We start from the raw sequence: 18,235 nt of genomic DNA, 5'->3' as shown, positions 1-18,235 counted from the left end.
TCAATCAAATGTTAACATTGAATCCTTATACAAACTAGATGTATCTCTACAAGCTCAAGGGAAGGATGCACATTACGGTTTCCTCCCTATAATGATGAACTGTTTGTTCAAACAGATGAGAGATGCATTTGCAACAGATTTTAAGAAAATAAAATCTGATGTAAGGTCCTCAATATGGGCAAAGACAAATCATAACCCTCCCACTTACAAGTGGTGAACTACAGTCAAACCTGTCTATAGCGGCCACCCAAGGGAGATGGAAAAAGTGGCCATTATAGACAGGTGGCCGCTATAGACAGGTAATCCAACTTTGTGTGCATTGCTTACATGAACATGTATCATTGTTGTATCCTTACATGTACATATGCACACACCGTGTGTTTCATGCATTAATATGGCGGTGTATATGAAATTGTTGCACAGCAGTATGTGTATTGTCGTGAAGAAAGCTTTAACACTAGTGCATTATCATGACTGAATGAGGGATGAATGCAGCGGTGGCGATCACTGAACGTTGCCTGCACGGCTACAAAGCAGAAAAACACGCTGAATTATCGGCTCAGCTATGGCTCCACTGGGTTTTTGACTGCTGTAGACAGGTTAAAATCTACCGCGGGAAACAAAATTTGTGGCCGCTGGCCGCGTTAGACAGGTGACCGCTATACACAGGGTCTTTAACAGGGCTTTTCTCTCGGGGGGATTTTTCAGTGGCCGCTATAGACAAGTGGTCGCTATAGACAGGTGACCGCTAAGAGAGGTTTGACTGTAGCTTCATATCTGCTTTGAATACAAAAACAGTTTTGTGCGACAGGTTGAGGTAGCTATAATAGTCTGTCACTTCTCATTCATATGCGGAAAGTACACAGTTGGAGCTTATAAGTGATGAACATCGAAAATTTTCAGGTGTTGAAGAAAAATGCCATAAAATCTGTCATTGCTGATGCATTGCCATTTTCTGGCTTCAATACTATCAGACACTTTAGATTATTAGTCTCATCATGGCTACGTATTGATCAATTCAAATTAGTGCCTTTATCAATGTCTCACACATTGAAGTCAACACATTTCTTTATGGTGGAAAAAAAAATGGTCTCATTCTATAGAATACCCACACTTTTCAGAAGAATATTCACTGCCCTGGTCAGATGTTATACTTGCAAGCTGAGCATTTTTTCTTCACTTATTAGTTTTATCAATATTTCAAAATCTGGTGCCCGTTCCTTCTTGAAAACTCATTCCGCAAAGGACTCTACAACATACTGCAAACATACATTCTTCCTCATTTCTTCTTCCTCATGTTGAATTTAGTGAACATTTGTGGTCAAGTCAACTGGAAATGTGTAAAGGCATGACATCACCAACTCTTTACATAATTTAATATTTGGTTACCTCTATTATCACAATCTAAGGAAATACAACACATGAAACTTTAGAATTCCCTATCTACAACTACATATTGTACATGTACAATGTGACATGTACATCTCATTTTTATGGTTACCAACAATATCATAAATTCATGAAATCATACAAAACATTTAAACTATAGAATTTCATGTCTAGCGGTATTTCTAGATTCAAAATCAAATCTCGATAGACCTTTTACAAATCTCGTTCTTTTTTTTTTCTTTGCTTTTCTCTTTTAAATATAGTGGGGTGGGGCACATTTGCACTTGGCATTCTATGCCTTCAGATGTTGGAAACGGATCAACTTTTCCATACATGTCCATGCAGGGTTTGAGTATTTAAGAATACACGCCTCAGTTCGGTGTGAGAGCATGAAAAATGAAGACTGAAGAGATCAGCGTGACCTTTGACCCAGATTTTTGTTGTTGTTGCTTTCAATCTCTTTTATCATTTATGCAGACACAAGTGCATTCATTTTACACTTCCTTAATCTGAGTCAAGTGGACTAGAAAGTCGAACATTTGATTACATGTAAATGTTGAGCACTGCAAAATAGCACGAAAAACCGTGACAAAATTGAAATTAGAGGAATAAGAAACTTGAAAATGGGGGAAATAGAGTCCCCTCCCCCACCTCCAAGCTAAATGTACACGTACAATGTATGCGCAATATGTTCAAGGTAACTTTATTATGTAGAGTAAATTACATGACAAGATTAGATTTTAGAAGTTTGATCAATATAAGACAAACATAAATTAAGAAAGCCATTGAATTAATCATTTTCACATGTGTTTCTTTCACTAATCAGTGATATTGGACACAACCACTCATGAACATTTCTAGAAGCAATGCTGCCATCACCTCAAACTCTGCTATTAATTTGTAGTATTGTATGCAAAATATAATTGCAATCATATTCTTCTTAAATGTTTTAAAATTGTTCTTGGCAGAAGATTCAAGGGCAGAGCTGGTTCAAAAGATACAGTGTATAATCAATAATAATTATTGATTCTTCTTGCATGTTATTGCTCTCGGTAAATGACTCAAGGACACAGCTTGTTCACAAAATATAATTAAAGGAAACATATCCAAAAGAAAAAAAAATGCCTACAATGAAATGTATTATAAAAGCAGCAAACCAGTATGAAAGCAAAATCAGACAGATAATAGAATTTCAAGCTATTTGTGAAGGCATCCGCTTCCTCTATCCTTGGAAAATTTTTTTTTGAAAAACAAAATGTCCTTGATGTGTCAAGAAGCGAGTCATGGCAGAAATATCCATCTTACAAAGAAGTGAAATTAGAGACATTTTCTGTGTATGTGTGTGTCTGCATTTAAATGATGAATGGGGATTTAAACTGTAAGCCTGTCTTTAATCATGGCAGCTACTCTGGGCTGCGTAATCAACATCACGGTATCTGATCTGCTGACATTCTTATGGTCAAAATATTTTCAATTCTTGCCTTTTGCAGATAAGGTATGGTTGAGCTGTTGTTTTTGTTTAACTGATTTCAGGGAGAGTGACTCTCTCTTTGGGGCACACTAAATCGGGAACATTTGTAAACAAGCGATCAATTTCATAAGAAAGAACGTCCAAAAGCATGGTAAGGCCATTAAATCTCTGAACAAACACGAGGACAGCAAGATATCAACCAATTAATAGCAGTCGAAGTCATCCCCCCCCCCCCACTATCCATAAGCAATCTTGTTTGCCTTGTTCAAATAGAGTCAATGAAGTTGTATCATAGGCCTAATATGATATTAGGTGAAATTTAGGCCTTACAATATCCTTCTTGAAATATTAACCCATTGAGGACAAGCTGATTTTGCTACAACACGCATTTCCCATGGACACCTGCTCGAGTATACTCGGAACTCGTCTTCAACAGGTTAATTTGCCACACCTGTCTTAATATTGCTTGCAAAGAAGATTTGCACTGTAAATGCAAAATGCTTTGCAGAATTAAAATATTTGTTAAAAAGAAGAAAACATGCACTGACTAGAAATGTCGCTATGGCGACTGGTATGCCTCCGCCAAATTCTTCTAATAGGTCTATAGTACAATGTACATGTGGACAATGTGTGATTACATTTTCACAAAACTGGCAAAATACTGAAATGACATGTTTGTCACAAATGTGTTGAATGTTCACCTTCCTTGACCTAGGTTTAATTGGATGAATAGGAGAGCATGTATTTGGGGATTTAAGGACTTTAACTTGACTTTGACCCTTTCATAAGTTTATGCATTGAGTAATTTTCAAGGTATGGAGAAAAAGTGCAATTTCTGTATTGAATAGTAAATTGTTACCATTTATCTGGCCTTTGACCCTAAAATTCATAAGAGAAGCACTGTCAGGCGGAATATGCATAAATATGTACTAAGTTTCAAGATAACTTGAACCACTTCCAAGATATGGGGGAAGAAGTAAGTTCAGCACTTTAACTTGGTCTTTGACCTTTTGACCTTTGACCTTTTTGGCAAAAAAAAAGAAGCTTCCCGATAATTTCTATTTGGTTATACATTCATACACCAAGTTACAAAAAAAAATAATAATAATGCTGGCATTGCATAAATATGAGGGAAATAGTAACATTTTGAAGTGTTGCCCTTGACCTTTGACCCCTGACCTTTGACCCTATGAACCCCAAATTCCCTATATAATCACTGCCAGTCAGTACATGCATACATACTACTGTATGTTCCATGAAGATACCTTGAACAAATTCCAAGATGCGGAGAAAAAAGTGAAATTTTAACATTTTTACTTGACCTTTTGACCTTTGACCTTTGACCTTTGATCTCATGGCCCCGAACTTTCACCAGAGAATCTTAATTGGGTAATACATGTATACACTAAGTTTCAAGAAAATATCTTCAGGCATTGCATACATATCTATGGGGGAAATAGTGAAATTTTAAGGATTTGACCTTGACCTTTTGACCTTTGACCTTGAGCATGTGCACCCAAAAGTCGAAAGGCACAACTTCACCCCCTAATACACATACATGGCAAGTTTCATTAAGATACCTCAAAAGGTTTTTTAGTTACGCTGTCCACAAAATTCATTACGGACGGACGGACAACCCGAAAACATAATGCCTCCGCCACCAATTCGTGGCGGAGGCATAAAAATGTGAAATACATACACCATTGTACGTATGCATGTGAAATGCTTTGCACAGTTGAAATTTTTGTAAATATTGAACTCTACTGACCCAACATGAAAATGATGACAAGCTAATATTTATGGGAGATACTGTACATGTATCAAAGCATATTCACTAATATTTTCACTTGCACAAACACAAACAGGCATTTTACAGCTGTAAGTCACTGAAATTGGTTCTGCCAGAACAATAATTCACACAAGTTTCCACTTTTAAGGTATGTGTTATGTTATATGTATGTTTGTGTATATGTACATGTACGTGTGTGCGTGTGCACACCTTTTACAGGCAACTCCCGTTAACAAAGTCCAGGGGACTGGTAGTTTTATAATATATTGAAATTCATATTGAAATTTTGTTATAGCCGAACAATAAGGTACATAAAGATATACCGATAATAATCTTGGGACCCGAATTTCTACTTTGGTGTAGCCAGATATTTTGTTATGACCATGTTTGTTACAGGAGCACACTGTACAATGATATGTTTGTATGCATCATGTGTGTATGTACTGTAATCATGTGTGTATGTACTGTAATCATGTGTGTATGTACTGTAATCATGTGCGTATGTCTGTATCTGTCTGTATGATTGTATACATGTATGCTTGTATCTGTCTGTATGTCTGTCTGTCTGTCTCACCTCTCATGTTCTGCCTCTTTGCTCATGATGTCGAGCGTCTCTTCCTGTTTGATCTGACTCACTCTGGACGGGATTCTGACCGGCATTGAAACCTGGAGAGACAGAAATACCAAGAAGCCCCCACTTCAATCACAGTGGTCTCATGGTCGAAACGACTCACTCATCATTATACAGTGGATTCAACTGTCACTCTACTACAACTAAGGTACTTTAAAAATTCTGTCCATAGCTCTTTTCTTATCCTTTGCGGCACACTATGCCACTGTGTATGTCATTAGCCCGGAATAGGAAACAACATTTTGTATTTGATTATATCACTTTAACGATTCTAATGTACAGAGCCAACATAAACAAACCATTAATGCGGGTATGGTCACACAAATATGGCCTTAATGCAGATTGCCAGCAACTCACATCTAGAGCTCATTTGCCACGTCAAGTCTCAGCATCATTATGTATCACTGTAAAAATGAGAAATTCAATGTATCCTTCCATTCTTTTTTCTTTTTCTTTTTCTTTTTCGTTCTTTTTTTTCCTCCTTTTTTTTTTAAAGAATTTGCAGAGCATGACGATGCCTTGGTGTAAGGTTTTACAGTAAAATAATGCTGTCTTCTGGAAAAATGCCACGAAAACAAAGAACCCAAGGCTACAACTTCTATAGTCAAACTTAGTTTACACTTCAAAATCATTGCTTGTGAAAATTGCATGAAACTGTATTAAATTATACAATATCTTTTAAACATACTAAATACAGTATACATTGCAAAATGTAATGCATCACATAGGATCTGGATATTCCAGTTCTACTCTACATTGTATGTCCCCCAAAAATTACAATCGGACTTTCTGCAACAATAACATTAAAAATCGTGAATCAATCAGAATGCAATTTCAAGGTGTGAAACTACAGTAGAACTTGTTACCGTCATCTTACAGAAAACCCCATCTGATTTGCTTCAGTGGTCACATAGAAATGGTGATCTTTGCAGAGCATGTCAGGAATCCCTTCCTTCATGTTTTTTTTTAATGATTTTTTTCTCTTTTCCATGAAGATATTAATCATGAACAAATGTATATTTACATATTTGAATTCATTTTTTAGTTGTTTGTCAGTTTTAAGCAAAATATTTTCATTCATACAAAATTGTATGGATGCCAAGAGCATCAAAGTGCTAAACTTGGAAAAATGGACCCATGACATGCTTTACAATGATCCACATTTCTCTGCGACCATGTAACCAATTGAATGGGATCTTCTGCAAGATGAAGGTAAGAAGTTAGAATTTCATACCCTGAAATAGCATTCATATTGTTCAATCATTTTGGAAGTTATCAATGCGGAAATTTGATTGTATCTTTTTTTATTCTTTTCTTTTTTAAGGGGAGGTAGGACATACTGTATTTCATTTTGACTGGAAGAGCGGACAAGCATGATCAGAGTGTATGTCATGAATGCACAAACGGGGTAACTTACTGGTTTGGTCCCATCACTGGTTTGGGCACTCATCCGCCGAACACGAGGCTTTTCTCTAATAGGCTGGAACACAGGGGAGTCATCGCTGTATAAAAACATTTTTATGGAGAGTAATGTGTTTACCATGGGATTGCTTAACACATTTTAAGATTTTGCTTTGAAAATAAAATCAGAATGCATTTTAAGATTTTGCATCAAAAATAGAATTAGAATGTGCTGATCCGCAGAAAACAAAAATGGCAAAAGACGATTCATGTATCATGCTGGTAGACAAACACAGCAGGGCAAGTCTTAAAGTATCTTGTTTTCCACTTGTCGCGTCATTCTGCGTTCGTTTGGAGTATCTCTCTTATAAAACAATTTTCTGTCAAGAAATGATAATTGATTATTAAAAAAGACTCTCAGTGGTGATGTCAACTCTTAGCTGACTTTCTGAATTATAGAACTGCATTCTTTCTTCATGCAGCATCATTCTAGTTAAAGAGATGACCTTCCAACCAGATTGTGAAAATACACACACACAAAAAGGTCTGTATTGGCAAAATTTGTTCTGATAGTGATCCCATCAAAAGCCACAGGGAAGACTACAAAAGTTACTCACGTCATGTTGGGGCCATTGAACATTGGGGCGCTGTTGGACCGGCGCAAGGTGCCCTCCTCGCGGGTACTGATGGGACCGGGGGTCGCCGGGCGACTGATGTCCATGCGGTTCTCGTCGGGAGAGTCCGAGCCACTGTTCACTGCACTGTGCGCGGCCATCTCCTCGTCAGGCCATTCAGGGTTGAGGTCAAAACCAACTCCCGCTGACCACTCCAGTTCAAAGGATGACCGGTTGAGCTCCACGCCGTACGTAAAAAAAAAAAAAGAGTCCTCCCTTTCGTACAATGTCGTTCCCTTCTTTATCACGGAATAAGTCGGATATTGCAGCGCATTATGATTCTTATAAATCATAAAAGGGAATGCACCAAGTATCCCATCGATCTTTTTTTTTTCTTCTCTATCTTCCGTTTCCACCAAGTCCTTGTATAACCTCAAAGTGTGAGTTCCATTGCACTGGTATTCGCTGAATGATGCCTAGGTAACCACCCCTCAGTTGAGGAGTCCTGATTGAGACTCATCTTTCAAAGCCTCCATTGGATTATACAGCATTTGACGCGGGCTTCTCCGATGTGCCAGTCGCAAAGCAAGACGAACTAATCATAGAATCACTGGGCCATAGCATGCGTCCTGGTCATCAGTGCTGCACAAAAAGAGAGAGCAAAATCACACATTCACAGAAAATCAATTCTCACAAAGTCTCATAACAGCTTAGTCTTGTTTGCAACTATAGAAACTACAAGCGGAGCAAGCAGAGGTTTATGACGTGAGACTAGTCAAGCTACTAGTGAAAGTCGAGACCCAGCAAAGAGGTTCGTTGCAAGTCTGTCGAAAGTTATTAACTAGTAATACATCTTTGAATTTCTTAATTTTAGCACCAGCTTTTGCTACCAAAAATTGCAACCTAGCGGAGTCCTGTCCAAAGAAGCTAAATGCATAGTACTCAGTTTGCACAGACAGCTGTTGGGCAAATCGAGCAATTGGAATGGTCAAAGTGACAGCATTAATTATTCAGTATAGAGGGATTTGTGAGAGTTAGGCTCTCTCCTGGTCATAATAATAATTATAATCACAGATCTCAGAAGGGCCTTGTGCTGATGTGCTCAAAGTCAACTCTTCAGCACCTTGCTCACAACTGTCAGAGCTACCAACAGTGTAAGAGCCTTCGAAAGAGGCTAGCAATTGAAACTATAACATTCATAAAATTTGATCACATTGATCAGACATCACAAAGAATTTTTAGTTGACAGCTACTTGACATCCTATGTACAATTTGTATTTCATCAAAACCAACTCTATTTTGATAAGATATTTCAAAGAAAGCTAGAAAAACTATGAATACTCAATAGACAAAACTACAATTTATATATCATCAGACAAGTATCAAGAAAGTTTATGACGTAATAAATTGCTGAAATATTTAACATCTCTTTGGCATAGCCATCTTGATAAATGTGACTGTGACATCACAAATAAGATAAATCCTCACTTGTATTTTACAATGAATATCAATCACTGATTTCATAACTTTCTTTTCACTAGATAATTAAAGGAGTCCTCCGGATGATTTTCAGACTTTTAAATTTGAACAACTATAAATTAGTTAGGAGTACACAGTTTCAGAATTCATAGTGATTAGGATGAGGAATAAGAATATTTTCAAACTGCAATGAACAAGGTTGATGACATGGCAGCCTCACCATAAGAATGCATGAGTTGGGGCTCACAAAAACAGAGCAAAAGAAGAAGGCATGCATATATTCTAAACAGGTAAACATGTTAAGTAAGTGGTATTGTCATTAAATTCTGTACACTGATTTTTCTGAAATATGTTAGGCTCCTATGTCATCACATTGTTCAGTGTACTTTGTTTAAGATTTTTCAGAGTACCGGTATAGTTTTTCTGCTCAAGGACCACAATAAATTCTACAAATCTATGCACGATGCATCACACATTCCCCCGGGGTACCACATTGTGTAGCGCCACCTCACATCCACTCGAGGACAGGCGCTGAGAAATGCATGCACTGTGTGTGCGTGTACATCTAGTCATTCCCATGCCACTGCATGTTATACTATGCATTCATGGTCACACTAGAATAAATTCCCACTTTTTAGCAACCCAGGGTACAACCTTTAAAAAAAAATAATTCAACAAAATGGATGATTTCTATTTGGTACCCCAAGGTACCATTTATGTCATCACATGGAGCTGTCTATTTACCAGATGATGTAAAATTACGAAAATCATCTGGAATGCCCCTTTAATTGATGACTTAATGTGACTCGGTCGAGAGGAACCCGGGAGAGCTACACTGAATTAACGGCCAGCGCATGCGCACACATCACATGCGCACAAATTTCAAAATTTCAAATCCATTGACCGGATCAGATGTCTGTGTGCGCATGCGCTGGCCATCAATTCAGTTTATTGTAGCTCACCCAGGTTCCTCTCGACCGAGTCACATTAAGTCATTAATTCAAAAAGAAAGGGACTATTGGCAGAACCAAACGTTGCCCGAAGCCTGTTGTCAATACTTCAACTTCACTGGTAAGTCTTCAAATTGAAGAAATTTTTCGATTTTAAGTTGATATTTAAATCCGTGATACTGCCCAGTCATGATCCTGAATGCTACAGTGCGCAGCCCCATTACACTATGCGTATGGGGCTGCTGGTCGCAGTTAGGACTCTCCTTGCTGGTCTTCTTTGAATAACTGTTGTATTGGTACATTGTATGTATTAAAGTACACCCGAGGTAGCAGTTCTATTAAAGTGGCATGCAAGTACATACAAGACACATTATGATGAAGTTACAAAGTTGAACAGAACAACTTCTACTGACAACACAAACACGAGTCTCTAATCAAAGTAATTTGACTATCGCTGTGTTAGCCTCATTGTTTTTGTCTGGATGTGTTTCTAAGAATATAATCTATCTTTATTTTTCACATCTAAATCTCTCGAGCTCTCCCAGCTGTAATGCAATTGAAAACATAGTTTCCTACAAACATGATTAAAGGTGATACTGTAATGTAAACATGCAGTGCAAGTCTTGCATGGTGTATGCAACAATTATGAACCTGAGAGAAAGGGGGCTCCCCAAATTGTGAGCATATATGCAGCATTTTCCAGGGCTTGAATTTTATGTGACCGTTGAAACTCAGACACTCCTTATTTACGAGGACAATACAATTGCTTTATTTGAAAAGCTGCCTGTCATTGGCAAAATGACAAACACTGCACTCCAGCTGCTTCTTTCACAGACAAGTGAAGCGCTGTTTCTGTGGTAGTTTTTACTTCTCTCTTCTAAATATCTAAAATCTAAGTTAGACAGCTCGACAGTTGAAGAGATCCTGGAACCTACCAAACACTGTGAAACAGACGCCATTACCTTGTGAAATTCAGGCTTAAACGTGAGCTGAAGGGAAAAACATGTCATTTATAGAGCAAAGTATTCTCTTATTGGATCATAATGCAAGCACATACAGTGCCATGTTTATTTACAGTAAACCGGTCTATCGAATATCTACTCACAGATTCCAAAAGATACACTAACACCAATGCTAGTATATGGGACCGCCTCAATAAACCAACAATCGATGAAAATAAAAATCAAGGCATATACACTAAAAATATGCTGATAAATACGTACAAATGGCAATAATCATAAGATTTTGATACAAATTCTCACATTAGAGGGATGAAAGAGAATCCATATTCTCCGTCTGCGTCTTAATCCCGTGCAGACACAGCGAGTAAGTTCCCTTCCCAGTCCAGTCACTGGCAGGTTTGTTACTACACATAAACCACACACTGCTAGCTGTGCAACACTGCACTACTAACACTACAGACGTACGTAAGACCAGACAGTCAATAGACGTCTGAAGAAATAAGAATCGATGCAACATGCGGATGTATGAGCTGAGAACCGGCTTCTGTTTCAATGAAACGTCATTAGGCCTACTTTTAGTATTTAATCTGCCATGAATATTGGATTTTCGTCCTGTTCCTCTTCCTCTTCTATTTCCATCCTTCCTCTTCTTCTTCCGTTTTCTACTTCCTCCTCCTCCTCTTCCTCCTCCTCCTCCTCCTCCCCTCCTCCTCCTCTTTTTCTTCATCATCATCATCATCATCATATCATCATCATAATATCTTTCTTCATCTTTTTATTCTTCTTTCTGTTCATCCTTCCTAGATCAATACTTCTTTTGATCCTCGCTTTTCCTGTCTTTCTTTTCCCAATTTTCTTCTCTGCCTGCAAGTTGCTATCCCGCTGTAAGCAGCTCTTCTTTTTCTTCTTTTTTTTTTCTTCTTTTTTTTTTTCTTCTTCTTCGGCGTCTTCGTGTTCTTCTCTTAAGTGGCGGATCCAAGAATTTAAAGGAAAAGGGGTAGCAAAGCGATCGAGGAAGGGGATCCCGGAGGATGTGTGAGGGGGATGCTCGACCCTCCCACTTTAAGGACTTTTTTTGGGGAAAAAATGTTCAAAAAGTTCATTTTGAGAGTACTTTTAGAGAAAAAACACTAACTTACAACGTCATTGTATTTTTCAATAAAGATCGGATTGGTCGTTTTTTAGAATAGAAAAAGGAAAATGAAATATCTCTTACTTTTGAGTGACGATAGAATAGACTATGAATGATGGACTTCATCAGTTTTAGGCGCATTCAAAGGAAAATAATGATATACCTATAGGACCTTATACTGCACAACGGACTCAAGGATGAACCTACAAGTTAAAAAAAAAGTTATGGTACGATTAGGTGTCTTAGTTAAGATTATAATTACCAGACCAAATGCAACTTTTTGAGACCTTACATGGCTTATTCCGTTAAATGTAATCATACAGAATGAGCAACAACAACAGAACTGCATCAACTCATACAATAAACGCACACAAAAAGAGGGGCTGACTCTATAGATCGTCCTGTCACATTTTTGTTTTGATTTTTGTTTTGTTTTGGTTACCTTTTGTCTTCAACATCTATGTTCATCTACAGTCCATTAGAACATTTTTTTTTTTTTTTGGCGCACAACACAGTACCTGAACCACTTTTCCTAAAATAATTACCCTTGGTGTCAGTCTAAATTTGCGCGCTATCGTAATTAAAATCTGAAAGTAAGGAAAAGGGTCGCTTCTTAGGTGTGGTTTGCTGATATAAGTTTAATAACAAAATATTTGACTGTGAACACGACGAAAAATTTTGAAAACCCGCGCTATATATCAAAGATGATTTGACAAGTACAAAAATAATCATAAAAAATACATACCTTTTGAAAAATTCTAAGGGAGGTGCGTCCCTTTCACCCTGGCCTGGATCCACCGCAGCTCCTTTCCCCATCCCTTTTCTCATCCTTTTTCATATTCTCTTTATCTTCCTCTCCCTCTCCCTGGATCGTCCCGTCCTCATATGATCTTATTTTTCCCCTCCTAAAGGAGCCATATAGGATCCCATTTTGATATTTATTGCCTGCGTGATGAGGAGCCAGTCTTCAACTCCAAAAATCTCATGGATAGCCCTTTACTGCTGCTTTTGTCAGTAAACAATTGTTATGGCAGTAAACGATACAATATTTTAGGATGATATTATCATCATTTTTTTTTCCAATCAGCGATAGACTTTGCGACGACGTAAGTGTGAATTCTTTAAACAGTTCTTATACTGTTAGATCTTTATAGACATCGATGGTGACAGTGTAATTCAGACGTAAAAACAACATCAACAAATAAACAAACAAAAAAAAACATGAGAGCTGTGCCAAATAACGAAAAACAATGGATTCAAGGGATGCAATATAAACAAATATAGGTACGAAAGATATATAGATTTCTGCCTTTGATATCGCTTTCCGTGGGAGTGGGGTTTTGCATAACCTTTAGAGCGGAATGTATTCACGTATGGTGCCTATTTCATTCCTATCTCGAGAGCGTTACAGTAATTTTGGGTCGTGAACCCGGATGTATGAAACGTAAGCCAGCTTTGGGTTAAAGAGAATGAGGTAAAATCAGTGAAGTTGATTAGCTGGATTGATATTGATCTTTGAAAATGAAAATGAAATAAGAAACCTACATGTTCTACACGTGCACAAACATTATATTCCACTACCAAACAAATTATACTGTGAAGAATCCGTCAGATTGGCCTACATGCCAACGCACTGAATGATTAGATTAGATTAGATTTGATTCGATTGGTTTGGTTTGGTTTGGTTTGGTTTGGTTTGGTTTGGTTTGGTTTGGTTTGGTTTGGTTTGGTTTGGTTTGGTTTGGTTTGGTTTGGTTTGATTTGATTTGATTTGATTTGATTTGATTTGATTTGATTTGATTTGATTTGATTTGATTGTAATTTGATTTGATTTGATTTGATTTGAGTGAGAAAAAGCTAAAGCGATACCTTGGAGAGGATAAACAGAAGAAGGCTTGCAGGCATCATTTGAAAAAAACAAACAAACAAACAAAAAACACAGATTTATATATATATATATATATATATATATATATATATATGTGGCGTTCAGAGTAACTTGTTTCCAGAATTGAAAAGGAAAATGCTTCAAAAAAAAAAAAAAAAGAGGAAGGTGTGCTTTCGTTAAAATTAGATAGGATATAGGATGAAAAGACAAAACATATCACACCTGAATATATCCACATGTTATGTCTTTTACTACTGTTTACGGGAGATGGAATACGACTTCCCTCCATCTGCCTGTTGTTTTCCGTTGCTCCCAACTGCAGTTGACGACTTTAAATACCGTCATCGCATATGCTTCTGATGCATTTACAACCAGCAAGAGAATCCGTTGGGATATTGTTTGTTCGTTCGCTCGCTTGTTGTTGTTGTTCTTGTTGGTGGTGGTGGTGGTTTTTCTTTTTTTTTTTTCATGTCTCCCACTGGTGACGTTTCTAATTCCGAAGGTTCGTTAATCCGGAAATGAAATAATCAAGGTTCGTTGTTTCGGAGGTTCCTTATTCTGAGGCACACAAATTGTTCGTTGAACCGAAATGAAATAGGGTTTATTAATCCGAAGACTTGTGGCGTTATTCCGAAGGTTCGTCGATTATTAAGGTTCTTTAATCCGAAAATGAAATAAGGTTCGTTATTGTGGAAGTTCTGTAATCAGAAAATGAAAAAAAAAAAAAGTATACTAACGCACCTTCGGAATAAACGAACCTTATTTCGTTTCAGATTAACGAACCTTCGGAATAATGAACCCTTTGTCATTTTCGGATTAACGAACCTTCGAAATATCAAACCTTCGTAATAACGAACTGTAATCCTTCCATACACTTGAAGCATAGATGTAGTCTTTTCATTGGCTGTGCGAATTCAAATCTCCGGGCAACATCATGAAATATTGCCTCACGCAAAAATGAAAACCCACTATCCCCTATAAACCTCAAAGACGAGTTCCAAAAGCTGTAAAGGAAGGCAATATCGAGGCCCTCCTTTTTATTGCGGCCGGAACAACGATAATTGTAACCCCTGGTGGAAAGCATTTCTTGATTATTACTTTGTTTTTATTTGACCTGATGGGGGTTATATTTCCCGAGTTTCAAGTAGATAATGGCGTAAGAGGCAATATTGGATGAATTGTTATGGTTAGAGCGGTTATGATTCATGCAACTTCCCATTGTGTACGTAATAGATATAGAAAGGAGACAGTGGCAAAATATTTAAAACTTTGAAATTCCATGGATTCTTTTTTAATAAACAGCACTGATATTATCAAAGGTGAAAAGCTGGTGAATTTTTAGTAAAATTTCATATCATTATTTGTCGGAATTGTCGGAAAAAAAGTGATAAAATGGACTTTCCACAAGGGTGCAGCTTCAAATCCTTATACAACGCACAGCTCTGATTTTCACTTTATAGTAGGGCCTATATTGCTGGACGGGACTTTTAATCATTAGGTGAAATCTAATTTCATTTTATGAATAAACAAGCAAATTACGCCCGACATCAATATGAACTTAAGAAACTTTCAGACTGATCAGAAAGACAGCGGCTTCAAACCCCGATCATCAAGGGCACAATGCACCTGTGGAATTCTTTTGTGCATCCCTAGAAAACTGAAAGTATGTTGTTTGAATTCTAGCCAGTTGGAACTCCCGTTTTTGAATCTCCTGGGATAAACCACGTTGCAAGGTGTATGTTGCAGTACTTACGCTGATATTACAAATAATGATTAATTTGTCTCAGGCATCGGCATAGATATGTTGAAAATAAAAATACAGCCGGAAAATTAACTATAGGGCTATATTTAGGCAAGACTCCATGAGTGTGTGTGTGTGTGTGTGTGTGTGTGTGTGTGTGTGTGTGTGTGTGTGTGTGTGTATGTGTGTGTGTGTGTGTGTGTGTGTGTGTATGTGTATGTGTATGTGTGTGTGTGTGTGTGTGTGTGTGTGTGTGTGTGTGTGTGTGTGTGTATCATTGCGAAAAGTGTATGAATATGCGTTTTGCTGCACATGGTTTTTGTGCTCTTAGCCACTGATGTGATTTTCACTGTGATATTCTAGTGTCCTTTCTTGTTTTGAAGGAAAGCACTATATTTGAGCTTTATAAATAATTTTCAATTCAGGAACTAATTTACACACACACCCACATGATCAGGTATTGAACACTCCAAGGAAATACAGAACAACAGTCACAAACTGAATACTTAACATAAAATGATTGATGATGATTTCACTGTCAAGGCCATTTTATGTAATTTGTGCATATTTCTTGTGTACATCTAGTGTACATCCTATCAGTATGTAATCTTTGAATATGCTTCAACATTTCAAGTTCTACTAACACATATCATTCTCACAACCTACATATCCATACAGCTTCAATATCTTCTGACAAGCCACCATCTTCAAATTGGTAGCCAAGTCAAATAAATAAATATTTTATACATATTTTGTGTGCATATTCTATAGGCCTACATACTTTTTGATATATTCAATATTCCAATCTCAATCAGCACATGAGAATCATACTCCTAACATACATATCCAACGCATGTGATATCCTACGACACATCACCATTCTCAGATTTAATTGACCAAGAAAAAAAAATCACAACAACAAAAGCCATTATAATGGACTGACAAAACATTTTAATGCACTTCAGAAAAATCTGACAGCAAGGAAATATCCACAGGTTGAAGGCACATGCTCACTTACTATTGGACGGACAATTCATCAAATTTCCACTCTATTCTCAGATTGGTTGATAATCAGACTGAAATCAAACAAGAAGATTGGTAAGAGGACAACAACAATGTGATCACTTCACTCGACTTCCATTGACTTACAAACAAGTTTTCGCTAACAAAATTCCCCCATTTTGATGCACATTCAAAAAGAATTACATGGTTGACATAAAGTTCTTCTATAGAGTTGTATTGATTCAGCAAATGTGACTTAATACAAATCACGACAATCTCCAAAAGTGTGATTTAGAATCTTAAGTACAAACCAAACATGGAAAAGTTATGTGAGCATTTTTTAATCTATCTATATATCTATCTATATATATATATATATATATATATATATATATACATATATATATATATATATATATATTTGTGATAATTATGATAAAACTATTTCTTGCAAGACTATGTGTAACTTAAAAATTCAATAACTTTCTCATTTTAGCCAACTATTATTGAAACGATAGACCATTCTGTTCATCAGACATTAATCTTCCCATTAAAGTCAACTTTAAGATGACATGGCATTGCACTTCAGATACTTTAAATTAAGTTCCATTTACGATTTGAAGAGGGATAATATTGGCAGATAGAATGTGATGCTTCACTGAATATATAGTTGAACAAGGATTGGAGGAGAAAAACAATCCAAGGAATGTTACACCAGAACAATATATTTCTATTTCACAAAATGTATCAAGTAGTTTCACACATAAAACACATAAAGAAAGTGCCTGTTAATATCAAATAAAGATCAATTTGACAATTGTTGAAAGAGTTATATACAAAGTGCATTGCATTGTCTCATATAATAATTCGTGACAAAAGCAAAAACGTATTTTTCCTCACGAAATAGTGAGGTAAACTACATTTTCCAGCAGAACTGAAGAACACAGGTATCGTGGGATATTGAATGCAAAGTAAATGAACAGTATGAGACTCATTTCATCGCAAAAAACAGACCTGATAAAACAACAATTTTCTATTACAACAAATGCCATAGCCACAACCAACTGCCGGTAACACTAAAAGCTTATATCGCATTTACTCACTGCCAATGCAACGATGGTGAGCTACGACAGTGTACTGCACCAATTGTTTCGTGCGTGGGGCACTAGGTTCTATTGCAACACGGTACTTCACGCATAACTCAGAAGTGTCGATCTAGGCATTTACTTGAGCTTGCTGACCATAAAAAACAATAAAATAAGATTCATCTCTTATTTTGTTTACCGCACACTACCGTCACTGGGAATACAGTGCACTCCCGGTTTAACAAACACGGTTATAATGAAATTCCAGTTACAATGAAGTACAAATTCAGGTCGCAACATCATCCGCTCATGTTTTTTATTTTCTATTTCTTTGGTTATAACAAAATTTTGATATGTGACCCTGCACCTCAAAACAAACAAAAAGTCACCAGACATGATTTTTTAGTTAAGACCATATTCTGAAAGAACATATTTTAAGCTTTAAAGTGATGTATAACTCAAATCAAATGAACTCTCCTAACCTATCTAAATATTGGAAAGAAAGTACAAACTCGGGAAAAGTTTGAACTGAGAAAAGAGGCTCTGAAGTACAATGTCTATTCAAGCACTTAATTTTTACCAAACCATGCTGACTGTGCGATGAATGGGACAAAAAACAGGAAGTAAACCACCAGAGTAACAACAATGACGAGATTATCAGATTAAACTGAAATTAAGCATGCCTCGTTAACACATTCTGT

The 18,235-nt window shown here is 36.9% G+C and overlaps 1 protein-coding gene across 1 annotated transcript in view; it reads right to left on the bottom strand.

Annotated features, from left to right (window-relative positions):
• The window catches only part of LOC139732026 (PPP2R1A-PPP2R2A-interacting phosphatase regulator 1-like), a 20,191-nt gene extending 9,102 nt beyond the window's left edge, over nucleotides 1-11,089 (bottom strand). The window contains exons 1-4 of the mRNA XM_071642902.1: nucleotides 10,987-11,089; nucleotides 7,299-7,937; nucleotides 6,698-6,782; nucleotides 5,224-5,315 (exon numbers count right to left, since the gene is read on the bottom strand). Of these exons, the coding sequence (XP_071499003.1) occupies nucleotides 5,224-5,315; nucleotides 6,698-6,782; nucleotides 7,299-7,648 (527 nt within the window). The 5' untranslated portion in view covers nucleotides 7,649-7,937; nucleotides 10,987-11,089. The remainder of the gene's footprint in view (nucleotides 1-5,223; nucleotides 5,316-6,697; nucleotides 6,783-7,298; nucleotides 7,938-10,986) is intronic.
• Between the last annotated feature and the right edge of the window lie 7,146 nt (nucleotides 11,090-18,235).

Source organism: Diadema antillarum, unplaced genomic scaffold (genome assembly GCF_040938485.1).
Source record: "Diadema antillarum isolate AM-2024a unplaced genomic scaffold, OU_Dant_1.0 seq00000398_RagTag, whole genome shotgun sequence".
NCBI lineage: Eukaryota > Metazoa > Echinodermata > Echinoidea > Diadematoida > Diadematidae > Diadema > Diadema antillarum.
This window is presented reverse-complemented; position numbering and strand designations above follow the sequence as displayed.